Source organism: Microcaecilia unicolor, chromosome 5, assembly GCF_901765095.1.
Source record: "Microcaecilia unicolor chromosome 5, aMicUni1.1, whole genome shotgun sequence".
Lineage (NCBI taxonomy): Eukaryota > Metazoa > Chordata > Amphibia > Gymnophiona > Siphonopidae > Microcaecilia > Microcaecilia unicolor.
This window is the reverse complement of record NC_044035.1, coordinates 85,310,554-85,323,872: the sequence shown is the minus strand read 5'-3', so window position 1 is coordinate 85,323,872 and position 13,319 is coordinate 85,310,554. Positions and strand designations below refer to the sequence as shown.

The window sequence follows — 13,319 nt, the reverse complement described above, 5'->3', positions numbered from 1 at the left end:
GAAGGCATGCCCAGGGTCTTTGGACACTCCAGGAGTCGGAGGAGTGGTCCATCAATCGCTTGGAGTTGAAAGCGATTTTCTAGGCGCTTCTGGCCTTTCAATTGACCCTGGAAGGATTGGCTGTCAGAGTTCTATCGGACAACATGACAGCAGTGGCCTACATAAATCGCCAAGGAGGCACTCAGTGCATTGCACTAGCAGCGCAGGCCGCACAGATTTGCCACTGGGCTGAGCTTCATCTGCAGTTTCTGTCAGCAGCTCATATTGCAGGTCAGAGCAACATGCAAGCCGATTATCTGAGCAGGAATCAAATTGACCCAGCGGAGTGGGAACTTGCAGACGAAGTATTCCTGCAGATATGTGCCAAATGGGGAAAGCCCGTAATGGATCTTAAGGTGTCAAGCGCAAATGCCAAAGTCCCGTGCTTCTACAGCAGACAGAGAGATCCTCGCTCGGCAGGGTTGGATGCTTTGGCTCAACCCTGGCCTCAGGGCCTCCTGTATGTGTTCCCTCCGTGGCCCTTGATATGGCGAGTACTCCTGCGGATTCGGCTCCACCAAGGAGAGGTGGTTCTCATTGTCCCGGATTGGCCCAGGAGGCCGTGGTATGCGGACCTCCGGCGGATGCTGATAGAGGATCCCCTGCTGTTACCTCTGGTACCAAACCTGTTGTCACAGGGCCCGGTGACCATGGAGGACGCCTGCCGCTTTGGTCTTACAGCATGGCTATTGAGAGAGCGCAATTGAGAGACAAGGGATATTCCAGTAAAGTCATTTCCACTCTCCTACAGGCCCGCAAGCGTTCCACTTCCTTGGCTTATGCCAGGATTTGGCGCCAGTTTGAGGCTTGGTGTGCTTCTAAAGCGATCACACCCATGTGGGCTTCTGTCTCGCCGATACTTGACTTTTTGCAGGATGGTTTACAAAAAGGCTTGGCCTATAATTCCCTGCGTGTTCAAGTGGCAGTCTTAGCATGTTTTTGAGGGAAGGTTGCTGGCCTCTCTCTGGTTGCTTGCCCGGATGTGACAGGGTTTCTTAGAGGGGTGCTTTGGCTCTGTTCTTCCGTGCGGGCCCCGTGTCCGGCCTGGAACCTGGGGTTAGTTTTAAAGGCCCTTCAGTGTTCGCCCTTCGAGCCGCTTAGGCAAGCTTCGGAGAAGGATGTGACCTTAAAGACGGTCTTTTTGGTGTCCGTGACATCGGCGAGACAGGTATCTGAGCTCCAGGCGCTGTCCTGTCGAGACCCATTTCTGCAATTCTCAGAGTCCAGAGTAATGGTAGGTACGGTGCCTTCTTTCATGCCTAAGGTGGTTTCAGCGTATCACCTAAACCAGCCCATTTTCCTGCCCTCCTTTTCTAAAGAGCAGTTTCCAGAAGCCCATGGGCAGTTGCACCTTCTGGATGTGTGAAGGGCTCTGTTGCAATATCTGCATATGTCAAATGCCTTCAGGACCTCTGACCATCTTTTTGTTCTTTTGTCAAGTCCGCGCAGAGGGTCTCCAGCGTCTAAGGCCACTATAGCCCGTTGGCTCAAAGAAGCTATCTTTTCAGTATATCTGGCCGGGCTCCGGCTGAAGCCTTTAAGGCACATTCCACAAGAGCGATTTCCTCTTCTTGGGCTGAAACTGGAGCACTCTCTCTTCAAGAGATATGTAGTGCAGCTACTTGGGCTTCGAAGCTCTCTTTTGCCCGACATTACAGGCTGGATGTGGCTGCCAGGTGAGACGCGCATTTTGGAGCACAAGTGCTGGCGCATGGTGTGGCTTGTTCCCACCCTATCTAGGGATTGCTTTGATACATCCCACTCATAATGGATTCATCTGCTTGATGACAAGGAAGGGAAAATTAGGTTCTTACCTTGGTAATTTTCTTTCCTTTAGTCATAGCAGATGAATCCATGAGCCCTCCCTGATTGATTGATTGATTGATTGATTGTTTGATTAATGCTGTTTTGAGTTCTGTTTTGGGTTCAGTTTTTCCTGTAGATATGTTCCCTCATTGGGAGAAATTGGAAAACAGTCTCCAGGATTTCTGTTCAGTTACAGGAGGATGAGTTCATTCCCTCCAGGAGGATGAGTTCATTCCTCCTTTGAGTTATAGTTCCAGTTTTGGGGCGTTCATCCGCTGTGAGGAAAGTTCATGCTATTATGATTTGCGGTGTAACACTGCTTTGGAAGCTTCAAATACTGAAGAGGCAGATGGAGCTGGCTGGCCATGAGGCACTATGGTTTTTCAGTGCTCTCTATCTCCCCTTGCTGGTTGATGGACACAACCCACATCTGCTATGACTAAAGGAAATAAAATTACCAAGGTAAGAACCTAATTTTCCCTCGTGTCTCCCCTCAGCTGTCTCTTCTCCAAGCTGAAAAGCCCTAGCCTCCTTAGTCTTTCCTCATAGGGAAGCCGTCCCATCCGCTTTATCATTTTAGTCGCCCCTCGCTGCACGTTTTCCAATTCTACTATATCTTTCTTGAGATGCGGCGACCAGAATTGAACACAATACTCAAGGTGCGGTCGCACCCTGGATCGATACAACGGCATTATAACATCCTCACACCTGTTTTCCATACTTTTCCTAATAATACCCAACATTCTATTTGTAGTGCTTTCCTATCAGAAATGGATTTCAGAGTATGTTTATCTACTGCTTTTAGTGTCATTTTATGTTGTTTTATATTGTAAACTTTTGTAATAAGTGACATCTAGTAAATTAATAAACGATAAACGATAATTGAAGTAAATTGATCAGTAAAGATTTCCCCACACAAAATCCATGCTGATTTGGTCTCAGTAATCCATGTCTTTGGATGTGCTCTGTAATTTTGTTTTTGATAATGTAAATGTTGAGAAAAGCATTGCTTAGTCCAAGATTAAAAGTACTGTATTTCCATGTAAAAAACGAAGTAATTCTTAATTGCTTTAGGGCTGGTTTTCGCTTTTGTGCTGCAAGATCATATAGTCTTTTCAGACAAAGGAGCTGGATCGCACTGCTTTATTCCTGCTTTTCCAGCCAAGCCATTGCTGTATTTAAACATTCAAAGGCTTCTGTATTTGTTTCTCCCACGTCAGCACAATCCTGGTGATTATCATCACTTTCTGTTCCTTGTCTTGTACTGATTCCATGATTTTATTTATTTATTTTTCAGGGTTTGGTTTTTAACCTGATTACAAGCATCGGCATCCATGTGGTCATAATCATTTATGTTCAGTTCTCGTATGAATTAGATCATGCCACATTCATTTTCTCTGTCAGTCAAAATATGTTTTTGTAGTAGTTGTTTCCTGTAAAGTTGTTTCAAAAAATCCATTGGCTGCATTTCTGATGTCACATCTGGTCAGAAGCTTAGCCGAGATTGGGAGGCGGGGCTGGTGTTTGGGTGGTGGTGCTAGTTCTGGGCAAGACTTCTACGGTCTGTGTCCTGAAAATAGCAGATACAAATCAAGGTAAGGTATACACAAGAAGTAGCACATATGAGTTTATCTTGTTGGGCAGACTAGATGGACCGTGCAGGTCTTTTTCTGCCGTCATCTACTATGTTACTATGATTTGAATCTACCTTCCTCTCGCTCTAGGCTTTCTGCTGTAGGATGTGAAGGCACGCATTGTCCAACAATAAAATATTTCCATCTTTCTCTGTACGAAGCTGAAATCTTTTCACCTCTGGTATGAAGTGTCATCATACCAGTCAAGGAAAACCTTGCAATTCATCCAGGCATTTTTTTTTGGGCCTCGGTACAACAGTGGAAGGTTATGTATGTTTTTGAATGCACAAGGATTTTTAGCTTGGTTACCAATCAGCAATAACTTCAACTTATCTGAGGGTTCCTGGAGCTTGTACGCCTCCTTTCAGCGGTGGACCATTCGATCCATTTTGACTCTGGGACTTCCATTCCATATTCCTCAGCCACAAAAAGTGCTGAGGACGGATGCATCTCTCTTAGGATGGGGAGCTCTGGTCCTCTGAGGAAATGAAGCTACAGATCAATCTCCTGGAGCTCCGGGCAATCTGGAATGCTCTAAAGGCTTTCAGAGATCGGCTATCTCACAAAATTGTTTTCATCCAAACAGACAACCAGATTGCAATGTGTTATACGAATAAGCAAGGGGTCACCAGATCTCGCCCTCTGTGTCAGGAGGCTGTGTGGATGTGGCATTGATCTTGTCAGGTACTTGTAACATGGATTGGCTACTGTTGGAATCAGGATACTGGGCTTTATGACCTTTCAGTCTGTCCCAGTATGGCAACACTTATAGATTTTATGCTACTTATCCTAAAAATAAGCAGTGGATTTTCCCCAATGGCTTATGTATATAATTTGCGTGTTCCCACCACCTATTCTGATCTCATCCTCCCCCAGACTGCTCTTATACAGTCCAGGAATTAACGAACTCCATAATCAGAAGGACTCACTGGGATTTAAGAAGATAGTTTATTTCAATCTTACCAATAGCAATACAGGCAAATCAGACAGTCATATGATGGAGCAGCATTACATGACACGTCTGTCACCCTCCTTTTCTTGTAGTCTTCCTTCTGTTCTAATACCCTTCTGACTCCCATTTTTATACTATTTTCACCCTATTCATTTCAATGGACCCTAGCTTTGTCACCAGGGTTCTTGGACCTTATCAGTTGATCAAAATGACTTCACATACTATCAAGCTCTAAATATAAACAAGATATGCTCAGAGCGCATCTTATTAGATGACTTTGCATGTTCCCCAAACTTTCCCTAGCCCCCTCCTTTGGATGTTCTCACCTGGGGTGCAGCTGACCCAGTACTATCTCTACATAACTATGGCAATCTTGCTCATGACGTCTTGAAGGTGCCAGTCTCAGAGAGCAAAGCCCCCCTCCATTGCCAGCTCAGCACTTGCTACAGTGAAATGTAACTGTGTCAAAGGTGATCTCTGAGTTTTACAAGCTAGCTCTCTTTTGTATCAGAGATGATTTTGATTTTAAGAAGCCTAGCTCTTATTATGAGCTATTGGCCTGTATTTTACTGAGAGCAAGGGCTAGCATAACTCTTCACTTATGAACTTTTCTTTTAGGAAGGTATCCAAACCTTTTTTTAAACCCTGCTAAGCTAATTGTTTTTACCACATTTTCTGGCAATGAATTCCAAAGTTTAATTACATGTTGAGTGAAGAAATATTTTCTCCGATTTGTTTTAAATTTGCTATTCCTACCATTCATTCCACAGTGGGATCATGTTTCCAATGCTCACTTCCCCACAACCTCAAACCCCGCTGTCCCACCAGCTACCCCTTCTTGTTTTCATTCATATATACTTAGTTTAAGCATTATCTTGTATTCAGGCAGACTGGGCCAAGTCTAATATATCAAAGCAACCTACAGAACCTCTGTACCTCCAGCCCTTCCAAATAAGAACCCCCCTCATTCATCTTTATAACCCCAAATTGATAAATCATGATCAGGCAGCAAAGCAAAACCTGTTTATATAATAAACATAATTCAGTATGCCTCAAGTATTGAATCTTCTAGTAAGGTTCATGGTAAATTCAAATGCAATAACTGTTTGTTTTAGCACGTCTGGGAAAGCATAATTTATATAAGTGTCTTGGTAATCAAAATCTCTAGTCTTGGCTTGCCCTGAACCTCTATTTTCATGCTTTATAAGAACCAAAATCAAAGCTTAGGCAAAAATCAAGCGATCTGTCTAAATAGATATGATCTACTGACGACGTACTGGAGCTGAATCTGGGGAAGAACGCGCCACCAATCAGTGAAAAATATGCATCATAGTCAAGGTGCTAACTCTCCACCACTGAACCAGGTAGAGTGAGAAGAGGATACAACATATAATGCATTCTTTTTGTTTGCTTGCACCACCATTAAATCATCTGCATTACTTTGAAGGAATTGTCCTGTAAGTCCTCATGGTTGCACACTGCCACCTGCAGTCATAGTATTTGGTAAAGCAAGCTCTCAGTCAAGCCGGTGCATCGAGAATATGTACTACTCCATTACACCATACCCTTAACTGAGCTGGGTACACTTTTCTTCCTCAATTTTGTGCATATCCAAGAGTAGCTTCTTTGCAGCACTGTCACTAGTGCTAAGTAGTCTTGTTGAGTGGACCAGTTCTCTGTTGGTAACTGAGCTCTCCCCCAGTATGATAGGCACATAGGGTTGTGGCCTAATGGGCGTAATTGAGGACCTTCACTATAACCACCCAGAGCTATGCTTCTCCCTTCTTCTTAGGCCCCTAGTGGTTGGCGCTCAATGTGCATCCAGCCCTCAGTGGGAGCCCAGTTTCAGCTCTAAAGGCAGTCATTGCTCCAGAAAAGCCTGCAAGTTATTGAATTATTCTGGCAGCACAGTCAATCTTATATTGCTGCAATGGGCCTGATTTTTACCATGTTATTAGTTTTTAGCTCTTACTGGTCTGGTTTTGTTTAAAGGGCCTTCAGCTGTTGCATGCTCACACAGTTGTCTTCTGATTTCAGTCATACGGTGCCCTTCCTCATCTTCAGTGCATATTCTACAAATGTCTGGTAAACTGTATGAAGCTGACCTGATAATTACTCAGATTTACTGTCCAAAGCTTGAACTACTGCCAAGGTGAGTTGATTTTATATAAGCTTTGGGGTTAGATGACTCTTGATACATCATCCACCAGCTTGCTATCTCCAGACTTGCCTTTCTCATTTTTACACTGGAATTTTCTTGACGTTTCAGGTGACAGTTTTGTTAGATTTGTCCACCTGTTACTAGCATCCACATAACCAATCATCCACGGCAGCAGACGTAGCATTTTAAAGAAAGATGAAGTGTGATTGTCCAGCAAATTCAGAATCACAATGGAAGCATGACATTTTGTGCTCAGTGCATTATGTGATTTCTGTGAGATATTAACCTAGTCCTCGTTGATTTGTCGAGTCTGCTGTTTGAGCCTTTGAAAAGAGCCTTTCTGAAAGATCTCGCCCTAAAATGCAGTCTTTCCAATAGCCATTTGCTGAGCCAGACTTGCTTCTGAGTTTCAGATCCTGGCTGTAGGAACCCTTTCTTGTCCTTTTTGGCCAGTGTTTTGTCTTCTCTGTGGTATCGTTCTTGCCGAAAGTGGTCTCTTCCCCAGCCTTTTCAGAATGGGGGACCAAGTCTTTGCTGAAACTCCTTAAGTTGGATGTCTGCAGAGTCCTGCTATGTTATCTGCAGGATACCAACTCCTTTCGTGTTTCAGGGCCTGCACAAAGGGCAGGCGGGTTCTAAATTTTCCATAGTGTAAGTACATTAAGGTTGCTATTGAGGCAGCTTTTATCGTTCATTGGAACATTGTTCCAGCTGACCTGTGAGCACATTCCTCTTAAGCTCAGGTCCAGGCAATCACTCCAGAAGATATTTGCAAGACAGTGATGCGTTGTTTCTTTGTGAAACACAAGATTGATGTGCTAGCCAGATACAATGCTGCCTTTGGCAGAGCTGTGTTAGAGTAGGTATTTTCTTCCCTTTCATAAGTACATAAGTAATGCTATACTGGGAAAAGACCAAAGGTCCATTGAGCCCAGCATCCTGTCTCTGACAGCGGCCAATCCAGGTCAAGGGCACCTGGCAAGCTACCCAAACGTACAAACATTTTGTACAAGTTATTCCCGAAATTGTGGATTTTTCCCAAGTCCATTTAGTAGCGGTCTATGGACTTGTCCTTTAGGAAACCATCCAACCCCTTTTTAAACTCTGCCAAGCTAAGCGCCTTCCCAGTATTGCTTTGTTTATCCCATTGGTCTGCACTGATGTAGTAGGAGAAGGAGGGTGAAATTTATTCAGACCTCTTAATCTTCTTCCTTTGAGTCCTGCTAGACCAGTCCAGGGCCCTCCCTGAAAGATGGTGGCATTGAATATCTTTCAGGCTTTCCCTGCTCTCTCCCTAATTCAGTATTGTGGTTTGCATATATATGCTGCAGTGTTTCCTATGAGGTTGAGTTGGTGTGTGGTAAGGTTGTCCCTGTTCTGGTTTTGCAGTGACATACTGAAGGTTCCAGGCTATACCAGCCCATATACCAGTTCAGCATCTCTACCTCCATCTAGTGGTAGGGGGTCACAACCCATTAGGCTAAACTGGTTTTAAAGGAGTGAGATTCATATCCTTAAGAGGAATTGGAAGCTTAAAAGGTGGTTGGCAATTTGGTGGATTTAGGTCGGGAGCTTACCAATAACTTTCAGTACTAGGCTTATAAATTAGCCTAATAATAAATATAGCAAATGATATGGGAAACGTAAATTCATAAACATAAATTTTAAGCTCTTAAAATGAATTTTGAGCTGAAAAATTAGGGACCTCTTTTACTAAACTGTGCTAGCGATTTCCAGTGCAGAAAACTGCTGCAGCGTTTTCATTTTGAATGGGCTGCGTCACATTTGCTGTGCGGGAATCGCTAGCGCGTTTTCGTAAAAGAGGCCCTAGACATCTAAAGTTTGGCTTCAAAACAAGTGACACATTTAGGACTTTTCGTGCACAAATTTGAGCTTAGTCTTTTTTGAATACTGATTTTAGCAGATAGAATAAGTAAAATATTTTGGAATTTATGTGCTGGTTTATATAGGCCTGTTACTCATACTGATCTTAACTATTAAAGTGTAATATAAACAATTAAATTTATGAAATGTGTACAGTTTTTCATATGTGCAAACTGTAGGAACATTGACGGAGAGAGTAGAATATACCTTTAAGGGTTATGTTTATAATTTCTCAGGCAAAGTTTACAGGTGTTTGCCTTGAGATTGGCATAAACAAATGCTAATTTTCTGGCAAGGAAATCCTCTATTTGTGTATGGAACAAGTATTATGCTGTTGTTGAATCAAAATGAAATTTTGACGAGTGTATTTAGGAATTACTTTGTTTCAGCTTGTCCATATGTTTCTTTAACACTAGTATTCAGATATTTATCCAAATATAATTGCCATGGGCTTTCCAGCAGACAGACTTGAAGGTGTATACAGAAACAACATTGATGATGTAGTAAGGTAAGACAATTTTGTAAGTATTGCATGTTGCATATAATATAAATTTTAGCTAATTCGTCAAATTCAAGTGGGATTCAAATCTTGTTCTATTTTGCATGTCATAATTAGATACCTAAAGTATGAGTATATAAAACTGTTTGAGGCTGAAACGAGCATCTCTAAAATGTGAACCTGCTTTGTGCTAAAATTGGAAAGGTAGTCCATAAATAGAAAAAAAAAATAACTCCAAAAGCAAGAAGAATATGCAGTTCTTGCATGAGTGATGTCACTGGGTGGAGTGCACACCAGAGCAGTACATAAGTATTGCTATACTGTACCAAGTCCATCAAGCCCACTCTCTTGTTTCCAACAGAGGCTAATCCAGATAACAAGTACCTGGTGATCCGAGTTTTCTTATTGCTGCTTCTCCCAGGAATAAACTGTAGATTTCCCCAAGCCCGCCTTATGGTTTGTGGACTTTACTTTTAGGAAGTTGTCCAAAAAACTATATATACTATGTTAACCACTTTTACCACATTCTCTGGCAAAAAAAATTCCAGAGCTTAATTACGTCGAGTGAAGACATATTTCCTCATATATATATTTTTTTTGTCTAATGAAGAGGTTCCTTCACGTCAGTCTCCTGGTATTTTTCCGCAATGGCACAGACAGCTCTGTAGGCCATCTCTGAACAGGCTCTCCAGCCTTTACTGATGTTGGCCCTCAATGAATGGCTCCGGGCCATACTGCAAGAGAACTTGGTGGGGCTTCTTCAGATACAGAGTCCATCGGCATTGAGGGCACTTGTGCCAGCCGTGACTTTCCCTCTGCCTGCCTGCAGACCTCTCAGCCTGTGGTGCGGTCACCAACACCATTGCCACATGGGGCATCGGCATCAACACCTGCCTGTGCAGGTACGCCCTCAACCTCTGTGGAGGAAGCTTTGCCAGAGTCTAGAGGCGAACCATCTCGGTTCCATACCAGGCGTGGATATGGTTCCTCACGTCTGAAGCAGGCATGGACTCGGCACTCCCATGCTGAGTATTTTGCTGACTCCAGTTTGGAATGTTCATAGGAGTCTGATGATCCACAGTACTTTTCAGAGGAGGCAGTCTCTGGAATTCCATTAGACCCCTTACCCTTTTGAGGAGAGATGTAAATCTCCACCTGAGAGTCACTTCTTCCCTGCTTTTGTTAAGGAGATGGCGGCTGCCCTGCCTAATAAGTTGGAAATGGAGGACAAGCCCAGGGCTGGGATATTCAAGGTTCTGGACTACGACTCTCCACCTAGAGAGGCTATGTCTGTTCCTTTTTACAGGATCCTATGGGACATTCGGGTAAATAATTGGGAGTCCCCTCTATCCCAAGAAAATGGACACCATGTATCTGATTCAAAAGTGCACCTGGATTTGATAGACCACAGTTGCCTCATCATTCCTTAGTGGTTGAGTACGTGTTCAAGCGAGCCAGGAGTTCCAGGGATTTTGTCTTGGCTCCCTCAGGCAGAGAGGCCCGAGCACTGGGTTTACTTGGGTGTAAGATGTACCAGGCCTCGATGCACATTTCCCATATGCAATCATACCAGCTCTACATGAACCTTTAGTTGTGGTTCTTGGTGCACAGTCTGTCCAACTTGGCAGACACATTCCCTCTAGAGCAGGCCAATCCGTTTTGCCAGTTGGCCAAAAAGCAGAGGCCTATATCTGGCCATGGGAACTTTGGTGCTTTTGACATAGCATCAAGGATCTCTTCTCAGAGTATAGCAATATGAAGACTTTCACGGCTTTGTGGTTGACTTGAACCCGGTGGTCCACCAGAGGTTGGCGAATGCTACTTGCCTTGGAGACAACTGTCGGCAATCGTCTAGGGTTGGTCCCAGGGTCCAGTTCACAAAGGCAGTGGGTTCTCAAAGAATACACAGTCCACACGGGTTTGGAGATATATATAAAGAAAGTATATTGTATGTACGTATATATATATGCTCACAGAACTTAGTACAGGTAAATGGTACAGGCTGTCTCTGGGTGTGTGTTTAGAGAGAGAAAGAAAGGATAGGGTGTTTGTTCAGAGGAAGAGAGAAGCCTTGGGGTTGTGCTGCAAGGGATATATATCTGTGCAGAGAGAAAGGAAGAGAGAGAAGCTGCCAGCCCCCAGTGCTCTGGGGCTCAAGATGGTGGTGGGCAGAGGGAACGAAAGAGAGAGACTTAGTGCCCTGGACACAGAGAAGTGCCCTGGACAGAGAGCAGTGCCTTGAGCATGTGCTCTGCTTTTAAACCTCCAGAACAAAGAGATCAAATAACTTATCTTCCTTCCCAGCCAAACTTCTCTGAAGTCCGGAGAGGTGACCAATTTCGCAGGTTGTCCTTTTTAAAGTCCCAAGCTATGGAGCCTCTATGTCTGGCCTCTTTTGTTCTCAAAGAGAGCTCTGCTCCCAGATGGAGCAAAGGTATGTTAATCAGGAGTAATTAAACATAGGGCTAGCATGCAGCTCAACACCATTTGTTCCATTTTGCCATCCTCTGATTCCTGAAGGGGAGGGGGAAGTTCTCAGAGGTCAGAAGCTGGTTTAATATTATGTCAAGCTGGTTTCATATTAATATAAGTATGCCCAGCAATAATTTTGACCTCCTGCAATCCTGACAACAACCTTTTTGGGAAGAAGGTGAAAGAGGTCACTGATATTATCAGGAAACACACTGATACCAGTGGACACCTATGCCTTCTTCCAGGAGATCTGGCAAGTTGGTGTTTACTTCTCTCAAAATTGTAGGTACAGTCCCTCTCACCCCACTTAGGTAGCTCAGCCTCACCGCACTCGTTCTCGTCAACATCGTGCAGAAAAGGCCGAACCGGCTCTCCAGTCAAAGCAAGGGACGAGCTTTTGACTGGCTCCAGGAGAGCATAGCCACCATCAAATTGACCGATCCAGACAGGGGGAAGTCAAGTCTTTTCCAAGAAAGATGGCCCCTTGTAATCTCCGACTGGTGGGTTCTTCAAATAGTTCGTCTCGGTTAAACATAAGACAAAGACATAAGACTAGCCATACTGGGTCAGACCAATGGTCCATCTAGCCCAGTATCCTGTTTTTCAAACAGTGGACAAACCAGGTCACAAGTACCTGGCGGAAACCCAAATTATGGCAGTACTCCATACTACAAATCCCAGAGCAAGCAATTGGTTCCCATGTCTGTCTCAGTAGCAGACTATGGACTTTTCCTCCAGGAATTTGTCCAAACCTTTTTTAAACCCAGACACACTAACTGCTGTTACCACATCTTCCAGCAAAGAGTTCCAGAGCTTAACTATTCATTGAGTGAAAAAATATTTCCTCCTATTTGTTTTAAAAGTATTTCCACGTAACTTCCTCGAGTGTCCTCTAGTCTTTGTACTTTTGGAATGAGTAAAAATTTGATTTACTGCTTCTTGTTCTACACCACTCAGGATTTTGTAGAACTCAATCATATCTCCCCTCAACCATCTCTTTTCCAGGCTGAAGAGCCCAAACCTCTTTAGCCTTTTCTTACACGAGAGGAGTGCCATCCCCTTTATCAGTTTGGTGGCTTTTCTTTGAACCGTTTCTAATTCTACTATATCTTTTTTGAGATATGGTAACCAGAACTGAACGCAATATTCAAGGTGCGGACGCACCGTGTAGCGATACAAAGGCATTATAGTATTTTCTGTCTTATTCGCCATCCCTTTCCTAATAATTCCTAGCATCCTGTTTGCTTTTTTTTGTTTGCCACCGCGCACTGAGCAAAACATTTCGGTGAATTATCATCTACATTGACACCTAGATCTTCTTCCTGTAATATTTCACAGTCCACACGTGTTTTAACAACTTTGAATAGTTTTTGTATCATCTACAAATTTAATCACCTCAACTCGTCTTTCTGATTTCCATATCATTTATAAATACGTTAAATAGCACCGGTCATAGTACAGATCCCTGCTGCTCTCCAGTGTTCACCCTCTTCCATTTAACCCTACCCTGTGTTTTCTGTCCAATCACCAATTCCTAATTCACAACAGAACCTTGCCTCCTATCCCATGACTCTTTAATTTTTTCACGAGTCTCTCATGAGGAACTTTATCAAAAGCTTTCTGAAAATCTTGATACATTACATCAACCGGCTCATCTTTATCCACATGTTTATTCATGCCTTCATAGAAATGAAGCAAATTGGTGAGGCAAGACTTCTCTCAGCTGAACCCATTCTGACTCTGTCCCATTAAACCATATTTGTCTACGTGTTCTGTAATGTTATTCTTTATAATAGTTTCCACTATTTTGCCCGGCACCGATGTCTGGTTTACCGGTCTATAATTTCCTGGATAACCCCTAGAATCCTTTTT

General features: G+C 43.4%; 1 protein-coding gene across 1 annotated transcript in view; it reads left to right on the top strand.

Moving 5' to 3' along the window:
- The window catches only part of PTEN (phosphatase and tensin homolog), a 308,757-nt gene that overhangs the window by 59,147 nt on the left and 236,291 nt on the right, over nucleotides 1–13,319 (top strand). The window contains exon 2 of the mRNA XM_030203074.1: nucleotides 8,900–8,984. Within this exon, the coding sequence (XP_030058934.1) occupies nucleotides 8,900–8,984 (85 nt within the window). The remainder of the gene's footprint in view (nucleotides 1–8,899; nucleotides 8,985–13,319) is intronic.